Consider the following 18,952-nt stretch of genomic DNA (forward strand, 5'->3'; position numbering starts at 1 on the left):
GAGATGGAAAAGCTACTTTCTTCCCCATTGGACATAAACAAGAAGGTGTGTAATAGGGATAATTACTGGCAGCCATCTTATGAGCAAGTGGGGAACCAGCTGAGTATAAAGTCTTTATTTTGGATAGTAAAACTAAAGAAAGAAATGAACAAGGGGTCTTGATGACATTGTTTAACCACCAAGTCAGCCAGGTTTGAAGCCTACCCTACCTTTGAATTTTCTATTACATGAAATATTAAATTTATTAATTAACTAAGGCAGTTTGAATAAATTTTCTATTAGTGTACACCAAGAGCATCCTAACTGATGAAAGCATACTAATAATGAAGGTAGACAATATAGAAACTAAAAATGATATTATTCACAAAAATTTGAGAGGTGAGAAGGGAAGAAGATATTGCAAAAGACCCAAATCCTCCTAGAAGGAAGTCAATATTATTTAAAGTTGATAAATTAAGAAATAGTGAAGAAGATTTCTGGAATGGTAACGTGAGAAGCTTCATGGATCCTCACTCCAGCAAAACAACTGTTTAACTGGTGAAATGATTTTTATTTCATTTAAGTCTATGGAAATTGTCCTAAGGATGTACAGCAAATAGAAAAACATTTATTTTTTAAAAAATCTACTGAAGTCTACCATTATACTCAGTAAGAACATAGAGAGCCTGTCACATTTAGAAATTCAGATGCAAAGGCATGAATTTGGAACCCTCCCTCACACTATGAACACACACACACACAAACACACACACATACATACACAAATTAACTTAAAATGGAACAAAGACCTAAATGTAAGAGATAAAAATATAAAACTCTTAGAAGACAACATAGGTGTAAATATTTTTTGAAATTGTATTGGGCTATGGTTTCTTAGATATGACACCTAAAGCACAAACAGCCAAAAAAGAAATAGATGAATCAGACTTCATCAAAGTTAAAAACTTCTCTGCTTAAAGGGATATTATCAAGAAAGTGAAAAGATAACCACAGGATAAATGCAAATATTTGTAAGTTATATATGTGAAAAGGATCTAGTATCTAGAATATATAAAGAACTGTTACAACTCAAGAATTAAAAAACAAATAACCCTATTTTAAAATGGACAAAGAGTTTGAATAGACAGTTCTCCAGAGAAGATATAAAGATGGCCAATAAGCATGAAAAAAAAATGCTCAATATCATTAGTCATTAGTTGCAAATCCAAACTATAATGAGATATCACTTCACAGTAACTAGGATGGCTATAGTTAAAAAGATAGACAACAACAAGTGTTGACAAGGATATGGAGAAATTGGAACTCATATATTGCTGGTTGGAGTATAAAATGGCAAAGTCACTTTGGAAAACAGCAGAATAAGTTTTGCACATGGAAGACTCTAAGCCTGCTTGTGAGATTGGGAAAAGTTCTGGTGTTAACTAGAGTTCTTTTGTCTGTGGAGATGAAAAAGAATCCAGGATGGGCAGAGCTGAGGAGAAAGACCTCTGGATAGGGAAGACCTTTCTTATTCATTGACTGACAGCCTCATTCTTTCAGACAAGGAACTCCCACATCAGCACCCCAACAAGTAGGTCTGTTCAGAGAGGTGCTACATGCTGTATAACAGGATCTGCAGGCCACCTTCATCAGCAGGCTGAGGAAGGGAAAAGGCTATGTCTTACGAGCATTAAATGGAGAGAGGGTCATCCAAGTGAGGGGGGAGGAATCCCTCAGCCAAGGAGATTATGGTTTCGTTGTGAAGGAAGGCATCATATTTTTTTGAATTGACTTTATGACTGAAGCCTTCAAACGAAGCATGTCACTGCCCCTATTGTGGACTGACTCTGAAGAACACTGGTATGGGCAGTCCTACGATAGACTCAGTGTTCACTGTTCAGGGATCCCAGCCCATGCTCATGTGGAAGATACAAGTGTCTCAGGTACTGCATAGGGAGCCACAGGGTCAGTACAACTTAACTCTAATTGTGAAGTCACTCACTGCTCTCACCTCCTCCTTGTTCCACTATTTTCCTCCATTCAACGTCTGTCTCCTTTATTGACCACCCACCCCATGACACTACTCTTGTGCCTTTACATGGTGGAACTAGATGCTGATAAGCAGAAGTGCTGGTGAACTCCATTGGAAAAAAAAGGAAAAGAAAATGGCTAAGTCCTCACCTTGTGTGTAGAAGTCCCTAAGTAAGTAAAGAAATGATATTTAACCTAATCTAGGATTTTAAGCATAAAGCAGGCTTATGATATTTTTCACCAGGGATATTTTGGCTGTCACAGTAATATGAGGATGCTACTGGCATCTAGTGAGCAGGGGTAGGGATGACAGATATCCTGCAGTGTTTGGGCCAGTCCCACACAGTGACGAATTATCCTGTATTCTGTCTGACTTTTAGATGTCCTGCTGGGCTTTATCCAGGACATACAGCTCATCCAAAAGAACATTACACTTCCTCTTTTTATCCACTGTGACAACCTGTAATTGATCTTGTTCTATTGTCCCTATTCCCATTAACGGCATTTCATACTTTCTCTTATTCTATACCAAAAAAATCTGGTCTGTTAATTCTTATGCTAATAGTGGTTTTGTTCTTGCGTTCATCCATGAAATTTTTCATTTTTTCATTTTTCTGTTCATCTTGTACAGAATCATCACTGCATCCAAAATCCAAACTTGTTCATTTTTTTTTTATTGAGGTATAGTGGATTTACAATGCTGTGCCAGTCTCTGCTGTACAGCAAAGTGACTCAGTTATACAGACATTCTTTTTTTCTTTATATTCTTTTCCATTATGGGTTTATCACAGGATATTGAATATAATTCCCTATGCTATATACTAGGACCTTGTTGTTTATCCATCCTATATATAATAGTTTATATCTGCTAATCCCAAACTCCCAGTCCTTCCCTCCTCCACCCCCCTCCCCCTTGGCAACTGCAAGTCTGTTCTCTATGTCTGTGAGTCTTTCTGTTTTGCAGATAGGTTCATTTGTACCATATTTTAGATTGCATATACAAGTGATATCATATGGTATTTGTCTTTCTCTTTCTGACTTCACTTAGTATGATAATCTCTAGCTGCATCCATGTTGGTGCAAATGGCATTATTTTGTTCTTTTTTATGGCTGAGTAGTATTCCATTGTATATATGTACAAACTCATTCTTTATCAGTAGGAGTATCTATTTCATGATGTCTTTTAGTGTAGTCACTCTTGTGCATTAATGTATGGAAAAAATATATTTTATCATAAAAAAGAGAAAAATAAGCATAATGATTAGAGCAGTGTTTCTCAAATTCCTCTCATTTTCCTACCACCTTTACAATTTTTACTGTATCCACATACCACCAGAATTACTTTTTTACTTAAGGATTTTCTTCATATCAACACACATTTTTAAAAAAAAACTTATTTTAGCCTCATCCTTAACAATTTATTTGTGAATTTATGTATTTGATGTTCTAGTTTATACATTTCTTCTAATATACATTAAAGTAAATAGGTAACTATGAAAATTTTTTAATTTTTCATTCAATTTCATCCTAAATCCTTTCACATATGGCTAGTGGTTTGCAAACCAAGTGTTGAAAAACACTGCCTTGCAGGAGGTTTAATAGAGGTTAATCTCCAGAAAAAAGCTTGAAAACAGGAATATTTAAAACAGTCCCTGGGGATTGCGAGTGGAGCTAGATATAGAGGGAGTGGAATAGATCTTCATTGTTGTTTTGGTTTTGGTTTTGGTTTTTTGAGCCTTTTAACATCATTTGGATCTTTTCAAACCATGGGCATGTGTTACTTTGACAGTTTTTAAAAATAAATAAGTAAACCGAAGTGCAGCATTAAATATGATTGTGGGCAGGGAGGATGGAGTCCTGTTTCTTTTCATACAGAAGACAGAGAATCATGGATTCTTTGAAGCCAAGAATGGATGCTGTGATAACCTTTTTTTTTTAACATCTTTATTGGAGTATAATTGCTTTACAATGGTGTGTTAATTTCTGCTTTATAACAAATTGAATCAGCTATACATATACTTATATCCCCATATCCCCTCCCTCTTGCATCTCCCTCCCTCCCACCCTCCCTATCCCACCCCTCTAGGTGGTCACAAAGCACCAAGCTGATCTCCCTGTGCTATGTGGCTGCTTCCCACTAACTATCTGTTTTGAAGATCCACTAGTATATCCCTATCCATAGGCTTTCAAAAGCCTTTTTCTAAATCTTGAAGTGTAACTTTAAATACAAAATAATAACAGTATACATCATAACAGTACAAAGTACTTAGCATTTTGTTTTTATCATACTAAGAGCACAATAAAGGTTATTGTTGAATTGGGCTTAATTTAGTAGATCTCCTCTTGGCCTTATTATTCCTCTAACAGAGGGTAAACTAGTTATTCTTGGGTAATGAAACGGTTACTGAAATAATTCTTAATGCTCCAGAGTCTTAAAGGACATCAATAAGCACAACTTAAACACAAGATGGCTGAGATGAAAGCTTGGATAAATTCTCTAACCTAAGAAGGTCTTATAGTACTAGTAGATTTCTCCTGGGCCAAAGGGTTAAAGTATTTGTAACAACTCTTTTCCTATTCAGGTATAAAAATGATGGGTATAAAATATTGCAGTACCAAATATTAAGTGGAATTATTACATTAAAATGGATAAAATTTTAACTGTAGTTTATCTACCTAATGGAATAGGAACTCCTAAATATTAACATCAGTTAAGCATAAATTATATTCTGTAATGACTTGTATATTGTAAAATCCATAGCTCCACTTTGAAAAAGTGTCAAATACAGAATTTTTGTTTTTGGTTTGGTTTGGTCCCTGTTGTATGTGCCTCTGTCATCAGGCTACATATTTAGTTGGAGATGGAACTTCCTAACTAGATTTTAACTTTGAACAGTTCACTAGGAAAGGGTAAGAAAATCAGGTTAAAATTTATATTCAGAGGATACATAGATAAATAGTCATAAGTATTAATGAGATACTCCTGGTTGGTCTCTCTTTCCCAACATTCAGAGTTCCTCTTGCCACCAAATCACATAGGACATGCAGTTACTAGGAGACCTTGCAGCCGCCCTAGGGTGAGAACCTGCCAGGTCTGAAGAGTTGGTTCTGAGGCTTATCTTACTCATATTTCTTTGAGTCAAAGTAGTCATATTCTGTTAAATGCAAGCTGCAATAGCAGACTCCAGTTTTCTCTAACTGGTAGTGTTCCCCTCATAGATGAACCTTTCTGGGTGCTCACATGGGTATAAAATGAGTTTCACTAGGAGAATTAGGGTCCCTTACAAGTGAGACTTTCTTGCCCCTCTTGCAGAGGTGCAGATCAAGCATTGCCCTTGAAACCCTGAAGACAGTTTTAAGATAGTTTATAGATTTTCATTGATATCTAGTAAAGTGAGCTCAAATGTCAATATATTAGCCCTTCTCTGTTCCTGTGTAAGGGAAAGACCTCAAATCCCCTTGAAGCAGCATCTTTACTCAATTTTACTCCTGCTGCTGTAAAACAATACAAAGAAAACTATCTTAGATTGTATATTCTTGAAAAATTACTATTTTTCATCATATTAAATATATAAACATATACATCAACATATTAAAGAAGAAGAGTGAGATGAGACTAATCTAAAAGTTCTAAAGATCATCTCACAAGAGGTTACTTAAACTAAATGCTATGTTTAAAAAATGAGGGTTAAGCATCAGCTGGTAAAGATTGTTTTGTTAGAAATCTCCCTTTTAATATAAATGCCCACTGATTGGGACTCTTCATTCACAATCTTATCTATTCCTTGCAAATGTCCTTTATTGTACATTAATCTCCTGGAACCAAATAATGCCTGTGAACAAGCATGTCCAGTGCCTGTTGAAATGAAGGAAAGTTGGATTTCCACTTAAAATCAGGGCTCATTCTATATATATAATGCAAAACTCTTGGAGAAGTAGTCTTTTTTTTTAACTTTTATTAAAACATGCTTCAAATTTCTTTTTGTCAAATCATCTTTTTGCAAGTTGCATCTTTGTGAAAAATGAAATATTATGTATCAAACAACATAGGACTCAGAAGGGAATTGTAGGGAAAAAAAGCTTTCATTATAATGAGACATAATTTTAAGTAGGTAAACAAGGCCTTTAATAATCTGAATGAGATGGGTGGACACATATATCCTAGGCTTTTAAATTAGAACATAATACCACTGGGTCCATCTAAATGACTGTGCCCTGTATTTATAATAATACTCTTATTATATTCCCCTTGTTAATAGGACCCTAAGGCCTGAATTAACCCTGTCATGGCACTTACCTCATAACTTAATGGTTACCTATTTACTAGATAGGATTTAATGCAGGTACTATGCCTGTTTCACAGTTTTAACTCTTATACTTAGCAGAATGCTTAAAACTATTACTAACAAATATTTGCTTAATTATAATTAGTTGTTTAAATACAAAATTGCCCATATTGAAGCATAAAGCAGAAATCAGAGTTACACTACCCTATTGGTACTGCCTGTAGTTCAAAATTGTGCTGTGTATGTGGTTGTTCTTATTTTATTCTTTATGATACGATACAGTGAAACTCATGGTAATATACACTGTAATAATGTGAACTATGTTTTTATGTAGTTGGTGATTGACTCCTGCATTCAGCCAAGTCAAGAAGACTGGAACTCTTATCTTAACACTTATTTACTATTTCTATTATAATGTCACGCAAAGATGCTGCTGTTTCCACTGGTACTGCCACCACATTTAACTAAATGTACCATTTGAGTAGACTTTAGAATCTTTCCAGGATATTCAGGGTTTTGTCTTTTTCTAGCATATTGAATGATATGAAATATTGATTATATCTAATACATTATAATGTATATTGTATTAAGAAGCCTCTACTCCCTAAGAGGTAGGGTTGGCAAAGGAGGAGATAAAGGTAGTTTTTATCACCTTTTACTCCAAGCCCTACATCTTGGTCTGCCTTCAGATTTTTCTCAGTGCTTCTTCCAAATAATTCTGAGAAAGGTAGTACTGAATATTTTTTTTGTTGCAATATCCTGGAGTTCCAAGTTCAAATGCCACTAGAATGAAGCAACACTGTTCTATAGAAAGAACAACATCCTTGGGTAAGGTTTGTACAGTTTATACCAGAGTGATATAAGGTTTAACCTATTTAAATAAATTCAGGTAATTTTAGAACAGAAAAGGATTTAAGGTCATTTCATCCAGTGGTTATCAAATTTGACTGTGCATCAGAATCACCCAAGGAGCCTGTAGAAAGCACAGACTCCTAGGTCACATCCACAGCAATTCTGCTTCAGTAATATCTGGGCAAGGTCCTAGAATTTGTCTTTTTAACAAGTGCCCTCAGCAATTTTGATGCATAGCCAGGCTCCAGACGTGTATTTTGGAATCAGTGATCTAGTACAATGCCCAGCAGACAGGAATTACATTTAATTAATTTCTATATTTATAACTATACCAGTAAAGTGCTAGGCACATAGCTATTGCAAAATAAATGTTTGCCAGAGATAGGGTAGAAAGTGAGTACAAAGAGAAGTTCAACAACTTACGAAAGGTGCCACAGTTAAGAAGCATTAGAACCCAGTTCTTATTTGCCCCAGAAATGGAGGGATAAGGGCTTCTAGGTCCTCTTTTCTCCAAAGGCCTTTCAGATCAGTGTAATAAATAAAATCTTCCAACATCTCATAAGATTACGTTATGAACACATGTACTTATGTTCAATAAAATGTTGTAGGTACATTTCCCATCTCATTTTGCACATTTTAGTAATTTCTCTGATCATAGTTTTTGTAGGTATTATAAATAGTTTTATGAACCCTTTTTTTCTTTGGTGCATTAATCACATGGGTTTGTTATGTAGGTTAAAAGTGCATTGTGTAATAAGTTCCTTGAAGCTAGAAAACAAAAATATCACAGTTATCATTATTACTTTTACCTCTCTCACGTGTCGTCTAAGAGAAGTTTGATTTGTGACCAGCTTTCGAAACCGCACTTATTGGCCAACTCTTACAAGAATGTCTTTTTGATCTGGTTTACTGAAATCAATTACACTTCCAAATAAGTTTTCATTTTAAGAGAGGGCAGTGCAGTGGCATCCTCTGGTTATTGCATCAACATTTTAGAGCATGGCTACAAGCTCTCCAGAAGGAGGAGGAGGTGGAGAGGAGAAATAGAAAGGAGGGGAATAAGAATTCTTGAGTTTCAAACTCTTCACCTTGGTTTATATTATCTCCCACATGAAATCATTTACCCACCACACTGGTCTTACTTTTAAAGGCATTTAGGAAGTTGTGAGTCAATTTGCCCTAGAGTTAATTGTTAACACAATACCACTTATAGGATTTTTAATTTCTCAGAAAATACCCTGAATTACAGTCATCACTGCTTAAGGATAAGCCCTGCAAGAATTGTTACTGTAAGTGAATGTGTTATAAGTCATTTGATAATCTCTTCCATTCTCTTCATCAGTATGAATGACACTGATGAGTCCTTTTAACCAGGTAGTAGTGCCATGACCATCTTACACTAAGGGGCTGTTCACAGGCAGTGGGCAGAGTGGACATTGATAAAACACCTGTGCACTGCTGCAGAAAACACTGCGAGAATATCCAATCTGAAATGATTTAACTATTAAACATATGAAGGATAAAACATTCACTAGCTATAACAACCTCCAACATACACAATGAGTACACAGACTATGAAATTACTTTTTCTCTATCTTGTGTGCTTTAATTACTGGCCCTTGGGTGTAGAATGGGGAAGGGAGTTGCCAGTTTAATACTTAACCTCCCTTGCTTGGAGTGGTCTGTTTTTTACATTGTTTCTTTTGCTGTTAAATGTAAACTCTGAGAATCTGTTTTCCCTGTCAATTGCTTAAGGAAAGAATCAATCCTGGAGAGTAATTAGGAAAAATAGAGATAATTTGATGTAACTGGTTTGAGCAGAAGCTCAAAGCCTGAAGGATGGAAACAGAGAAGATAGTACAGGAATAATTGTGGAATGAAAGTAAGAGGGCATCATTGATGGAAAGACTACTTTATTTCCCAGTTAGTAACCAGCTCTACACTGGCCTCCCTGAGAAGAACTTCTCCATCGAACAGTTCAACTCGGATCATGCCTTGCTTTCCCTGGCTCGTACCCAGAGACTCTTAAAGTGAATGTATGTGGGATCTAGTTCCCCCACCAGAGAGCAAACCCCTGCATTGGGAGCGCAGAGTCTTACCCACTGGACCACAACTAAGAGCCCGCATGCCTCAACTAAAAGATCCTGGGTGGGGCTTCCCTGGTGGCACAGTGGTTAAGAGTCCACCTGCCGATGCAGGGGACACAGGTTCGTGCCCCGGTCCGGGAAGATCCCACATGCCGTGGAGCGGCTGGGCCCGTGAGCCATGGCCGCTGAGCCTGCGCATCCGGAGCCTGTGCTCCGCAACGGGAGAGGCCACAACAGTGAGAGGCCCGCGTACCGCAAAAAAAAAAAAAAAAAGATCCTGCGTGGTGCAGCTAAGACCCAGCACAGCCTAAATAAATAAATAAATAAATAAATAAATAAATAAATAAATAAATAAATAAATAAATAAATAAATAAAATTTTAAAAATAAAGTGAATGTCATCATATGTGATCTTTGGTATTCGTTTATTTCAAATGAATATTTTCCTTTTCTCTTTAACTCATAAATGTTTCTGAAAGGTTGAGAATTTATCTCTACATCTTTTAAACTTCTTCATATCAGCAGCGTTAGCATCTAAATGGTCAACCCATCACATATAGAATGAAATAAAGAGACTATGACATAAAAAGTTCTAAGGATTTTTCCTTTTCATTATCACTCCTGAGCCATGGTTACACTCTAGTTATTCTATTGCTACACCCATAACACGTTTCCCCCCTTTTTCTGGTCTACCTGTTTATTTCCATCTTTTAGACTGCAGTCTTCTTGAGGGCAGGGCTATGTCTCATTCATCACTGTGTTCTGCATATCTGGTGTAGTATCTGACATAGGAGCTGCTCAGTAGGTGTGTGTTCTATGTGTAGGCATATCAGAGTTGCATCAAATTCAGAGGAGTTAGGTTTGCTTGGGTTAAAAAAAAAAGTTGACTGTACTTTTGTCTTCACTGTCTTAAAGAGATCTGAATTTATTATCAAAATACTACAACAACCATTTTTCAGGTTCTTGCCATTTTACTCAAATTAATGTTTAAAAATACTATTTTCTTTTGCTTTACTCTAGAACTGAACAATGCCACAAAAACATTCTTTACTAAAGAATATTTGAAAAGAAAACAAAGCTTTCAGAAATCCAGCTCTGCAAAGTGGCCCCTACCAAGCCGCAGAAAAGCATTCCATCTTTTTGGAGGTAAGGAAGCTAATGCAAAAAAAAAAAAAAAAGGAAGAAAAGGAAAAAAAGTCTGGTAACATTGTCCAAGGTCTTCTTTAAAGCTGTTTTCTTTCTGCCTTAGATATATTAGTAGAAAAATATTTCTTTACTCGTCAATTTTAAGTAAGGATTTTGCTAAGTATCCTTTTACTGAAAGCTACAGGTGTACATATGAAAAAAATGGAGACTATACAGTAAGAGCAAAATCTGAGAAAAATTCATGATTAAATTTACTTTGCCTTGATGTCAGTAATGTTTACTATGTAGATAATGAACTCAAAGGTAACAGATTTGACAAAAGCTATATTTGACAAAAGCATTGGTATTCCTTATAAAGGTTTTGAACAACTCATTATCATAATTTAAGTTCATTTTATTGGTTCTAATCTGTTTTATTTTAATAAATTATTTCTCTTTTATTGAAGTATAGTTGATTTACCATGTCATGTTAGTTTCAGGTGTACAGAAGAGCAATTCAGTTTTAAATATGTATGTATATACACACACATATATATATATATATATATTCCTTTTCAGATTCTTTTCCCTTATAGGTTATTACAAGATATTAAGTCTAGTTTCCTGTGCTATACAGTAGGTCCTTGTTCGTTATCTATTTTATGTATAGTAGTATGTGTATGTTAATCCCAAACTCTTAATTTATCCCTTCCCTGACCCTTTCCCCTTTGGTAACCATAAGTTTGTTTTCTATGTCATGGGTCTATTTCTGTCTTGTAAATAAGTTCATTTGTATCTTTTTTTTTTTAAGATTCCACATATAAGTGATACCATATGATATTTGTCTTTGTCTGTCTTACACTTCACTTCCTATGATAATCTCTAGGTTCATCCATGCTGCTGCAAATGCCATTAGTTCATTCTTTTTTATGGTTGGATAATATTCCATCATTCATAGATATAGATATATAGACACACACACACACACACACACACACACACACACACACACCCCACATCTTTATCCATTCATCTGTCAGTGTACATTTAGGTTGTTCCCATGTCTTGGCTATTGTAAATAGTGCTGCTATGAACATAGGGGTGCGTGTATCTTTTTGAATTAGAGTTTGTTCCAGATATATGACCAAGAGTGGGATTACAGGATCATATGGTAACTCTATTTTTAGTTTTTTAAGGAACCTCCATACTCCATTCTCTATAGTGACTGTACTAATTTACATTATCACCAACAGTGTAGGAGAGTTCCTTTTTCTCCACACCCTCTCCAGCATTATTTGTAGATTTTTTGATTTGAGGTGATACCTCATTGTAGTTTTGCTTTGCATTTCTCTAATAATTAGCCATGTTGAACATTTTTTACATGCCTAGTAGCCATCTGTATGTCTTCTTTGTAGAAATGTCTGTTTAGGTCTTCAGCCCATTGATTGGGTTGGGTTTTTTGATATTGAGCTGTGTGTATATTTTGGAAATTAATCCCTTCTTGGTCACATCATTTGCAAATACTTTCTCCTGTTCCATAGGCTGCCTTTCTGTTTTGTTTGTGGTCTTTTTTGCTGTGCAAAAGCTTTTGAGTTTAATTAGGTCCCATTTGTTTATTTTTGCTTTTATTTCCATTACTCTAGGAGATGGGTCCCCCCAAAATATTGCTGTGGTTTATGTTAAAGAGTGTTCTGCCTATGTTTTCCTCTGGGACTTTTATAGTATCTGGTCTTACATTTAGGTCTTTAATCCATTTTGAGTTTATTTTTGTATATGGTGTTAGAGAATGTTCTAATTTCATTCTTTTATGTATAGCTGTCCAGTTTTCCCAGCACCACTTACTGAAGAGACTGTCTTTTCTCCATTGTATGTTTTTGCCCACTTTATCATAGATTAATTGACCATAAGTGGGTGGGTTTATTTCTGGGCTTTCTATCCTGTTCCATTGATCTATATTTATGTATTTTTGCCAGTACCATGCTGTTTTGATTACTGTAGTTTTGTAGTACAGGCTGAAGTCAGGGAGTCTGACTCTTCCAGCTCCATTTTTCTTTCTCAGAATTGCCCTGGCTCTTAATGTACTGTTGGAGTCAGTTTGCTCGTATTTTGTTGAGGATTTTTGCATCTGTGTTCATCAATGATGTTGACCTGTAATTTTCTTTTTTTTCTGGTATCTTTGTCTGATTTTGGTATTAGGATGATGGTGGCCTCATAGAATGAGTTTGGAAGTGTTTCACTTTCATACTATTTTATTTTAATATTTTACAAGTTGTCCCACAAGTTTAGGACAAGTAGAAAGTGTCTGTGCTTTGGTATAGAGTGTCTCATGCTTGTACAGAGGACAAGGAATACTTATTTCTGAGTTCATGTCTAACTAAATATATGACCTCAGGGATATCATAGAAACCTCTTCTTTTGTTTGTTTCTGATCTGTAAGATGGTAATAATTATATATTCCTAATTAATATAGTTACAAGGATCAAATGAGCTGATGTGAAAGCACATTCTAAATTATAACTAATTGTACTATATAGATATAAGGGATTATCAAATTAGGGCAAGGCAATCTCTAATACCTTTTTCACCTTTGAGAATTTGTTATGTGTAATGATGATCAGACAGTATAAACATAAAATATAATTTCATCTTTTATAAAACCATGGTCTGTCAGAACAGTTTGTGCCATTTTAGTATTTACCCTTATGATGTTTTGGGGGAGTCTGGTTGGAGAAGCTCAGATATGGGGAACTCTGATCTTCAGGGAACCAGAGGGACTTCTACATAAGAAGACCAATAAGATCAGTACAGCAATGATGTAAACCAAAAGGAGGTAAAAACAGAGCCTTGTATGGTTGAGGCAAAAGATAAATTGAATTACAAAATCCTCAAGGTTTGAAGAAAGTAGTTTAAGGACAAATATAACTTTATACAGTAGTTTGAATGAAGAAACTTAGTTTAAAGACATTTTATAAGTACATACTGTTTTATAAAATGGTAAGTAACTATAGAAACCCATTGTCCATAGATTTGGTATAGATACATTTTAAAATATATTACATTTAGCCCAAAATATAATGTGAAATTCAGTCTTACTTAAAGGATTTCATACCAAAGAAGAGAAAATTTATTGTATGAATTATGTGCTTTAAAAGATTCCTTTGTATCCTACCTTCTACCCTATACCCACATTTTAAAAAGAATGAGTCACTTTTCTGATAACCCCTCAGTATCCTTTGTCTTTTTGTACTCTGGGGTACTGAAGCTATAAATTAAATATTTGCTTCTTTGTGATTTAATCTTATTTGTCCTCCCCATAGAAGTTCCACAGAACTTTAACTTTTTATAAGTTTTTATGGAGGAGGTTCAAAGTAGCTTTATTATACAACCTAACTTAAGCAATATATTACTATCAAGTGCTCAGCTATGCTAAGCAAGCCTCAGCCAAAACTGAAAGAGTTAAGCCTTTAATCACTTGGTACAGTGGTGTAAACAAGAGTGTAAAACCGGAGGAAATGCCAACCCCCCCCACCCCTAATATTCTATTTTCCCCCATGGAACAGTGCACTGGTCCAGGGTCAGGTCGACCAGGACAGATGTGGGGATAATCTTACTGTTGAGGAGGCCCCGAACAAAAGGCCTTGGCACTTTCATGGGCCCTGAGGGGTGTATATGTGTGTGTGTTGGAGTTTTATTTTTGGCGGGGGGAAGAAGGGAAGACTAGGAGTGGAAAAGTACTGAGTACTAATTCAGAGTGGGGAAAAGTATCTTTAAGGTTTCTCCCTAATACCCCTCTAAAGAGGTCTCAGCAGAGATCCAGAAGCCCTCTGCCCAAGCCCTCAGATAAAGGACCCAGGAATGCAGGTGCTGAGGACCGTAAATATATGAAAGAGCATCACAGGCCAGGGGCCTGAGACCTTGATTGCAGCTCCTTCAGAGACTGTAATGCACTGGCTTTACACCAAATCTGGTGTGGGGAGGGCAGCTTTCTTCTGTGATGCCTACCAGGTAAAGCCTCCATAATTGCCTGTGGTCAGGCCTGAAAAGCCGCACGTAGGATTTTAATCACAAACCAGACTCAATTACCAGTATTACTGAAGCACCATCTGTACTCCTTTGTTTGCTTCCTGCCTCCCCCGAATTTTGTATTTATCATTTCTTTGCACAAGTAAGTATACATATGTATACTTACTCAGTGTTATTTAATTTTGCTTGTCTTTGAACTTTTGCAGGGGTAACAATGTATGTATTCTATATTTGCTTTTTCATTATGTTTCTTGGATTTGTCTTTTCAGTGAGCGTAGCCACATTCATTTATTTTTACTGCTATACTATCACCCACTATGTGAATATGGTACAATTTATCTATTCTCCTGTTGATGAACAACTGAGTTATCCCATTTTTTGTTTATAAACAACACTGCTATAAATATTATTCTCATCTGTCCTGGAGCATAAGAGTTCCTCTAGAATAAATGCCAGTAGCAAACAGCTGGGTCATAAGAAAAACACATCTTTAATTTGACTACCTAAACCAAACCACTTTCCTAAATGACTGCTGATCTGTCACCAACTTTGTTTACCACATTTGATGTTTTCAGTCCTTTAGATTTTGCCAGTCTGATAGGTATAAAATGATATCTCACTGGGGATTTAATTTCACTTTCTCTAATTACCAGTAGGGATTGAAAATAACTTTGTATGTGTATTAGTTATAGAATTTCTTCATCTGTGAAATTCCTTTACAAATTTTGTCCATTTTCCTATTGATTGCATTTTTCTTGTTGATTTTTGAGAGTGTTAAAATATTTTCTGCTGACTCCTTTTTTAATTATTTGAATGGCAACTCTCTTCTCTCATTTGTGGTTTGTCTTTTCACTCTATGATATCATTTAATGAATTGTAGTTCTTCATTTTCTTTATCATCTTTCTGGCATGTGTTATCTGCCTTAAGAAATTCTTCTCTATCCCCAGTGTCATAAACATATTTTCCTGGGTATTTTTCAAATATTTTCAATTTTTTAAAAAAATATTTTATTTTTCAAATATTTATATTTCAAATATTTTCGAAATGATTTGTGTTGTTGATATTTTCTAGGTTTTGGCGGGGAGGGGGGTTGTGTTATAGGGTAGAGAGCCAGTCACTTGGGGATTTTTTCCCATTTAATTTTTTCCAACCACCATTTACTGAAAATAATTCATTATTTCCCCCACTGATTCACAGTGCTAATCTGTTATATTTTAAATTTCCATTCGTGTGAGTCTATTTCTGAGGTCTTTATTTGGTTCCTTTGGTCTGTATATCAAATCCTGTGCCAATACCATACTGTCTCAATTACTGGAGCCTTGTAAGAAGTTTTGATATCTCCCTTCAAACTTGTTTTGCTGCATGAGTGTCTTGGCCTTTTTTTTTTTCTTTTTTTTTTTTTTTTGGCTCTTTGAATTTTAGAATCATCTTGTCAAGTTCCATGAAAACCAGGTTGGATTAAGGGAAGAAGTTCCTATTCAATGCACGAGTCAATGTGGGGAGAATTGACATCCTAATAATAACTTTCCCCATCCACTAACTGGTTTTTCTCTTCTTTTATTTAGATCTCCTAAATATTTAATGTCTATAATAAAATGTGATAATTTCCTTTACAAGTGTTTTATACATGTTTTGGTGAGATTTATTCACATATATTTGCTATGTTGTCATCCTTTTTTCTCCTCCTCTGAACCTTGAGTTCATATAGTTGCTGCAGTCCCACTTCTTAATTAACAGCTACCATCATCACCAGTCCACAGACTCATTTGTTTCCTTTTATCCTCATATCCTACTTTCCATTATGTTGAGTTTATTTAATCTGTATCTTTTTTATTGTTTTCTTAAATTATGTTTATTGTTTTCTGTGTGTATATTTTAATTTACGGGAATGGTGTCATTATATATTGCGCTGTTTCTTATCTTTTTCATCTAGCACTAGGCTTTTAGATGCATCCGGGTAGCTATGTGTATTTATAATCTGTGGGTTCTAAATAATGTTATCCTAAGGTGTGCATCTACCACATTTTATCCAACTATTCACTGACTGGAACACAGAATACCTCCAGCTTCCTGCCACTACATGTAATACTAATGAATATCCTAATATGGACCTTGTCAAAATTTCTTTGGCCTATAGACTCAGGAGCAGAATGTATGGGTCACAGAATATGAATATACTTAACTTGAGTAAATAATGCCAACAGTTCCCCCAAATGACCAGTATAGATACCTATTAACAGTGCATGAGGGTTGGAAGAAATTAGAACTATGGAAAATGACAAGCGTTGACAGAGAATGGAAATTAGGAACACTCAGTATTGATTTAATTTGCTTTTATCTGATCTCTAGTAACTTAAGATCCCTACAAATGCTCATCAGTCTTTCGGATTCCTCTTCTGTAACTGCTTTTCTCATTTTTCTAAGGTGGTTTCTGCCCTTATCAGTTTTACAGAATTTCTTGTATATTCTAGATATTAATCCATTTTCTGCTTTAGACACTATAAATCTCTTATCCCATTTTATTATCTGTATATTAAGTTTGTCCATGGTGTCCTTCACTGAAATTCTGAACTTTGACGTAATTAAATCCACCTTAAGTTTGCATTGTCATTGTGTTTTGAAGTTTTAAGAAGTTCTTACCCATTCCTAGGCCACAAAGGTTTCTGCTTAGGTAAAACTATGAAGTTAATATTAAAAAACCTTTCTCATTTAGGTCTTTATCTAGAATCTACCTCTTATCATGTGTTACAGAGGGTTCATGTCTTTCTTCAAATAATAGCCCCCTTTTCTGAATATTAAATAGTGATTCTGGGTTTTGTTAATTATTCTCTGTTGTTGTATAGAAATGTCCTTGTGGGATTTTGATCCCATATTCAGCAACCTTACTAAATTACCTTCAGTTTCATTATTTATAGGGTTTGGGGGGCTTTGAATGAAGACAATCATATCTGTCTTGTATGTAAATAAAGACACATATCTTTCAAACTAATCATACGTTTTTTTCTTCTTTTTTTTCTTGTCATACTTTCTGAGCGAGGACTTCTGTTTAATTTTGAATAGAAAAACCGATAGCAGCATCTCTGATATTAAAAGGAATATTTTAATATTTGCCATTGGGTAGAATTCTTGCTCTGCATCTTGGGTAGATACCGTTTATCAGGTTTTAAGAAAGTTCCCATCTGTTCCTAGTTTTCTCTTAATCTCTTTCTTGAATGGATTTTTAATTTGGAGATTTTTTTCAACATTTTTGAAATGACTATAATGGATTTACTTCTTCAATCTGTTAATGCGCTGAATTACATTAATAGATTGTAGGAGATTTTCTAATGTCAAACTGCTGTTGTATTCTTGGGAAGAACTCAACTTGATCATTTTTGTGCATTGGTAAACTTGGTTTGCTAATTCAGGCTTCCCCCACTATATGAACATAGAGCATTCCTGTGAAATTTTTCATAAGCCAAAAGGGGTAAAGCAAAGAAACAATTACCTTAGGACACATCTTGCTAATGGATACACAAAATAAACTGAGATAAAGCACAGATGCTCACAAACACGGTTCATGCTATGGCAGCCTGATGCTGAGATATTGGCTGTAATCCTGGGGAAGGAGCTTGGTGCCACTCTGCCTACTGGGGGTATGTGCTGCCTCTATGATAGCTCCCTGCAAAACAAACGTAAAATTCTTTTTTCAATTTTCATCTTTTTGCTTAAAAGCCAAAATCCTTTTCAGATTCTTTCAGTTAGTGAAAAGAGGTATTAGTTTAGGCCTTTCGTAAAAGCAAAAACGGCATAAAGTGAACTTTTGAAAAGCAGGGAATACCACTTTTGCTTGAGGTTCTTTTTTTTTAACATCTACATTTATGAGTAAGATTGCCCCTGTTTCCTTTTTCAAAATGTCTTTGTTTTCTCAATTTCTTTTTTGAATCAGTTTATATAATTTATCTTTTTGCTAGGAATTAATTTTTTCTGTTTTAAAATTTTTTGACAAAAAGTTGTTCATATCATTTAATCTCTCCTGTATCTATAATTCCGTTCTCTTTGTATATTAATATTATTTACTCATGCCCTGTTTTTTTCCTGATCTTGCTATATATTTGTAAATTTTATTATTCTTTTTAACTAATGAATTTTTGAAATTGACTCACCGTATCTTTATTTTCAATTTCATTAATTTCTGTTCTTTATTAAATCCTTACTGCAATTTTTTAATTTATTCTGTCCTTTTAATACCATATTAAGGTGGCTTTCTAGGACATTAATTTTTATCCTTTTAATTTTTAAAAAATTATTATTTAAGGTCATAAATTTCCCTCTCAGTAATCTCAGTAATATATTGTATGCCGTATTTTTGTTATTCTTCATTTCTGATTATTTTTCATAAGAATAAAGCACACTTAATTCAATATTTATTGAACCATCTTGATTAAAAATAATGAAATTGTACAAAATTAGGATCATACTTGAAAATTGGGATCTGTCATATCCATATTATACCACAGTACTCAACATACCATGCCATCCATGCCATGTTAATTGTTTTCTCAAAATTGTTTCTTTTCAGCTTAATTT

General features: G+C 34.9%; 1 protein-coding gene across 2 annotated transcripts in view; it reads left to right on the plus strand.

The window, feature by feature from the left end:
- RNF180 (ring finger protein 180) overlaps positions 1 to 18,952 on the plus strand; it is a 281,719-nt gene that overhangs the window by 221,752 nt on the left and 41,015 nt on the right. For both annotated transcript variants that reach the window (XM_060146099.1, XM_060146098.1), the window contains one exon: positions 10,255 to 10,380. In XM_060146099.1, the coding sequence (XP_060002082.1) occupies positions 10,255 to 10,380 (126 nt within the window). The remainder of the gene's footprint in view (positions 1 to 10,254; positions 10,381 to 18,952) is intronic.

Source organism: Lagenorhynchus albirostris, chromosome 3 (assembly GCF_949774975.1).
Source record: "Lagenorhynchus albirostris chromosome 3, mLagAlb1.1, whole genome shotgun sequence".
In the NCBI taxonomy this organism is placed as follows: domain Eukaryota; kingdom Metazoa; phylum Chordata; class Mammalia; order Artiodactyla; family Delphinidae; genus Lagenorhynchus; species Lagenorhynchus albirostris.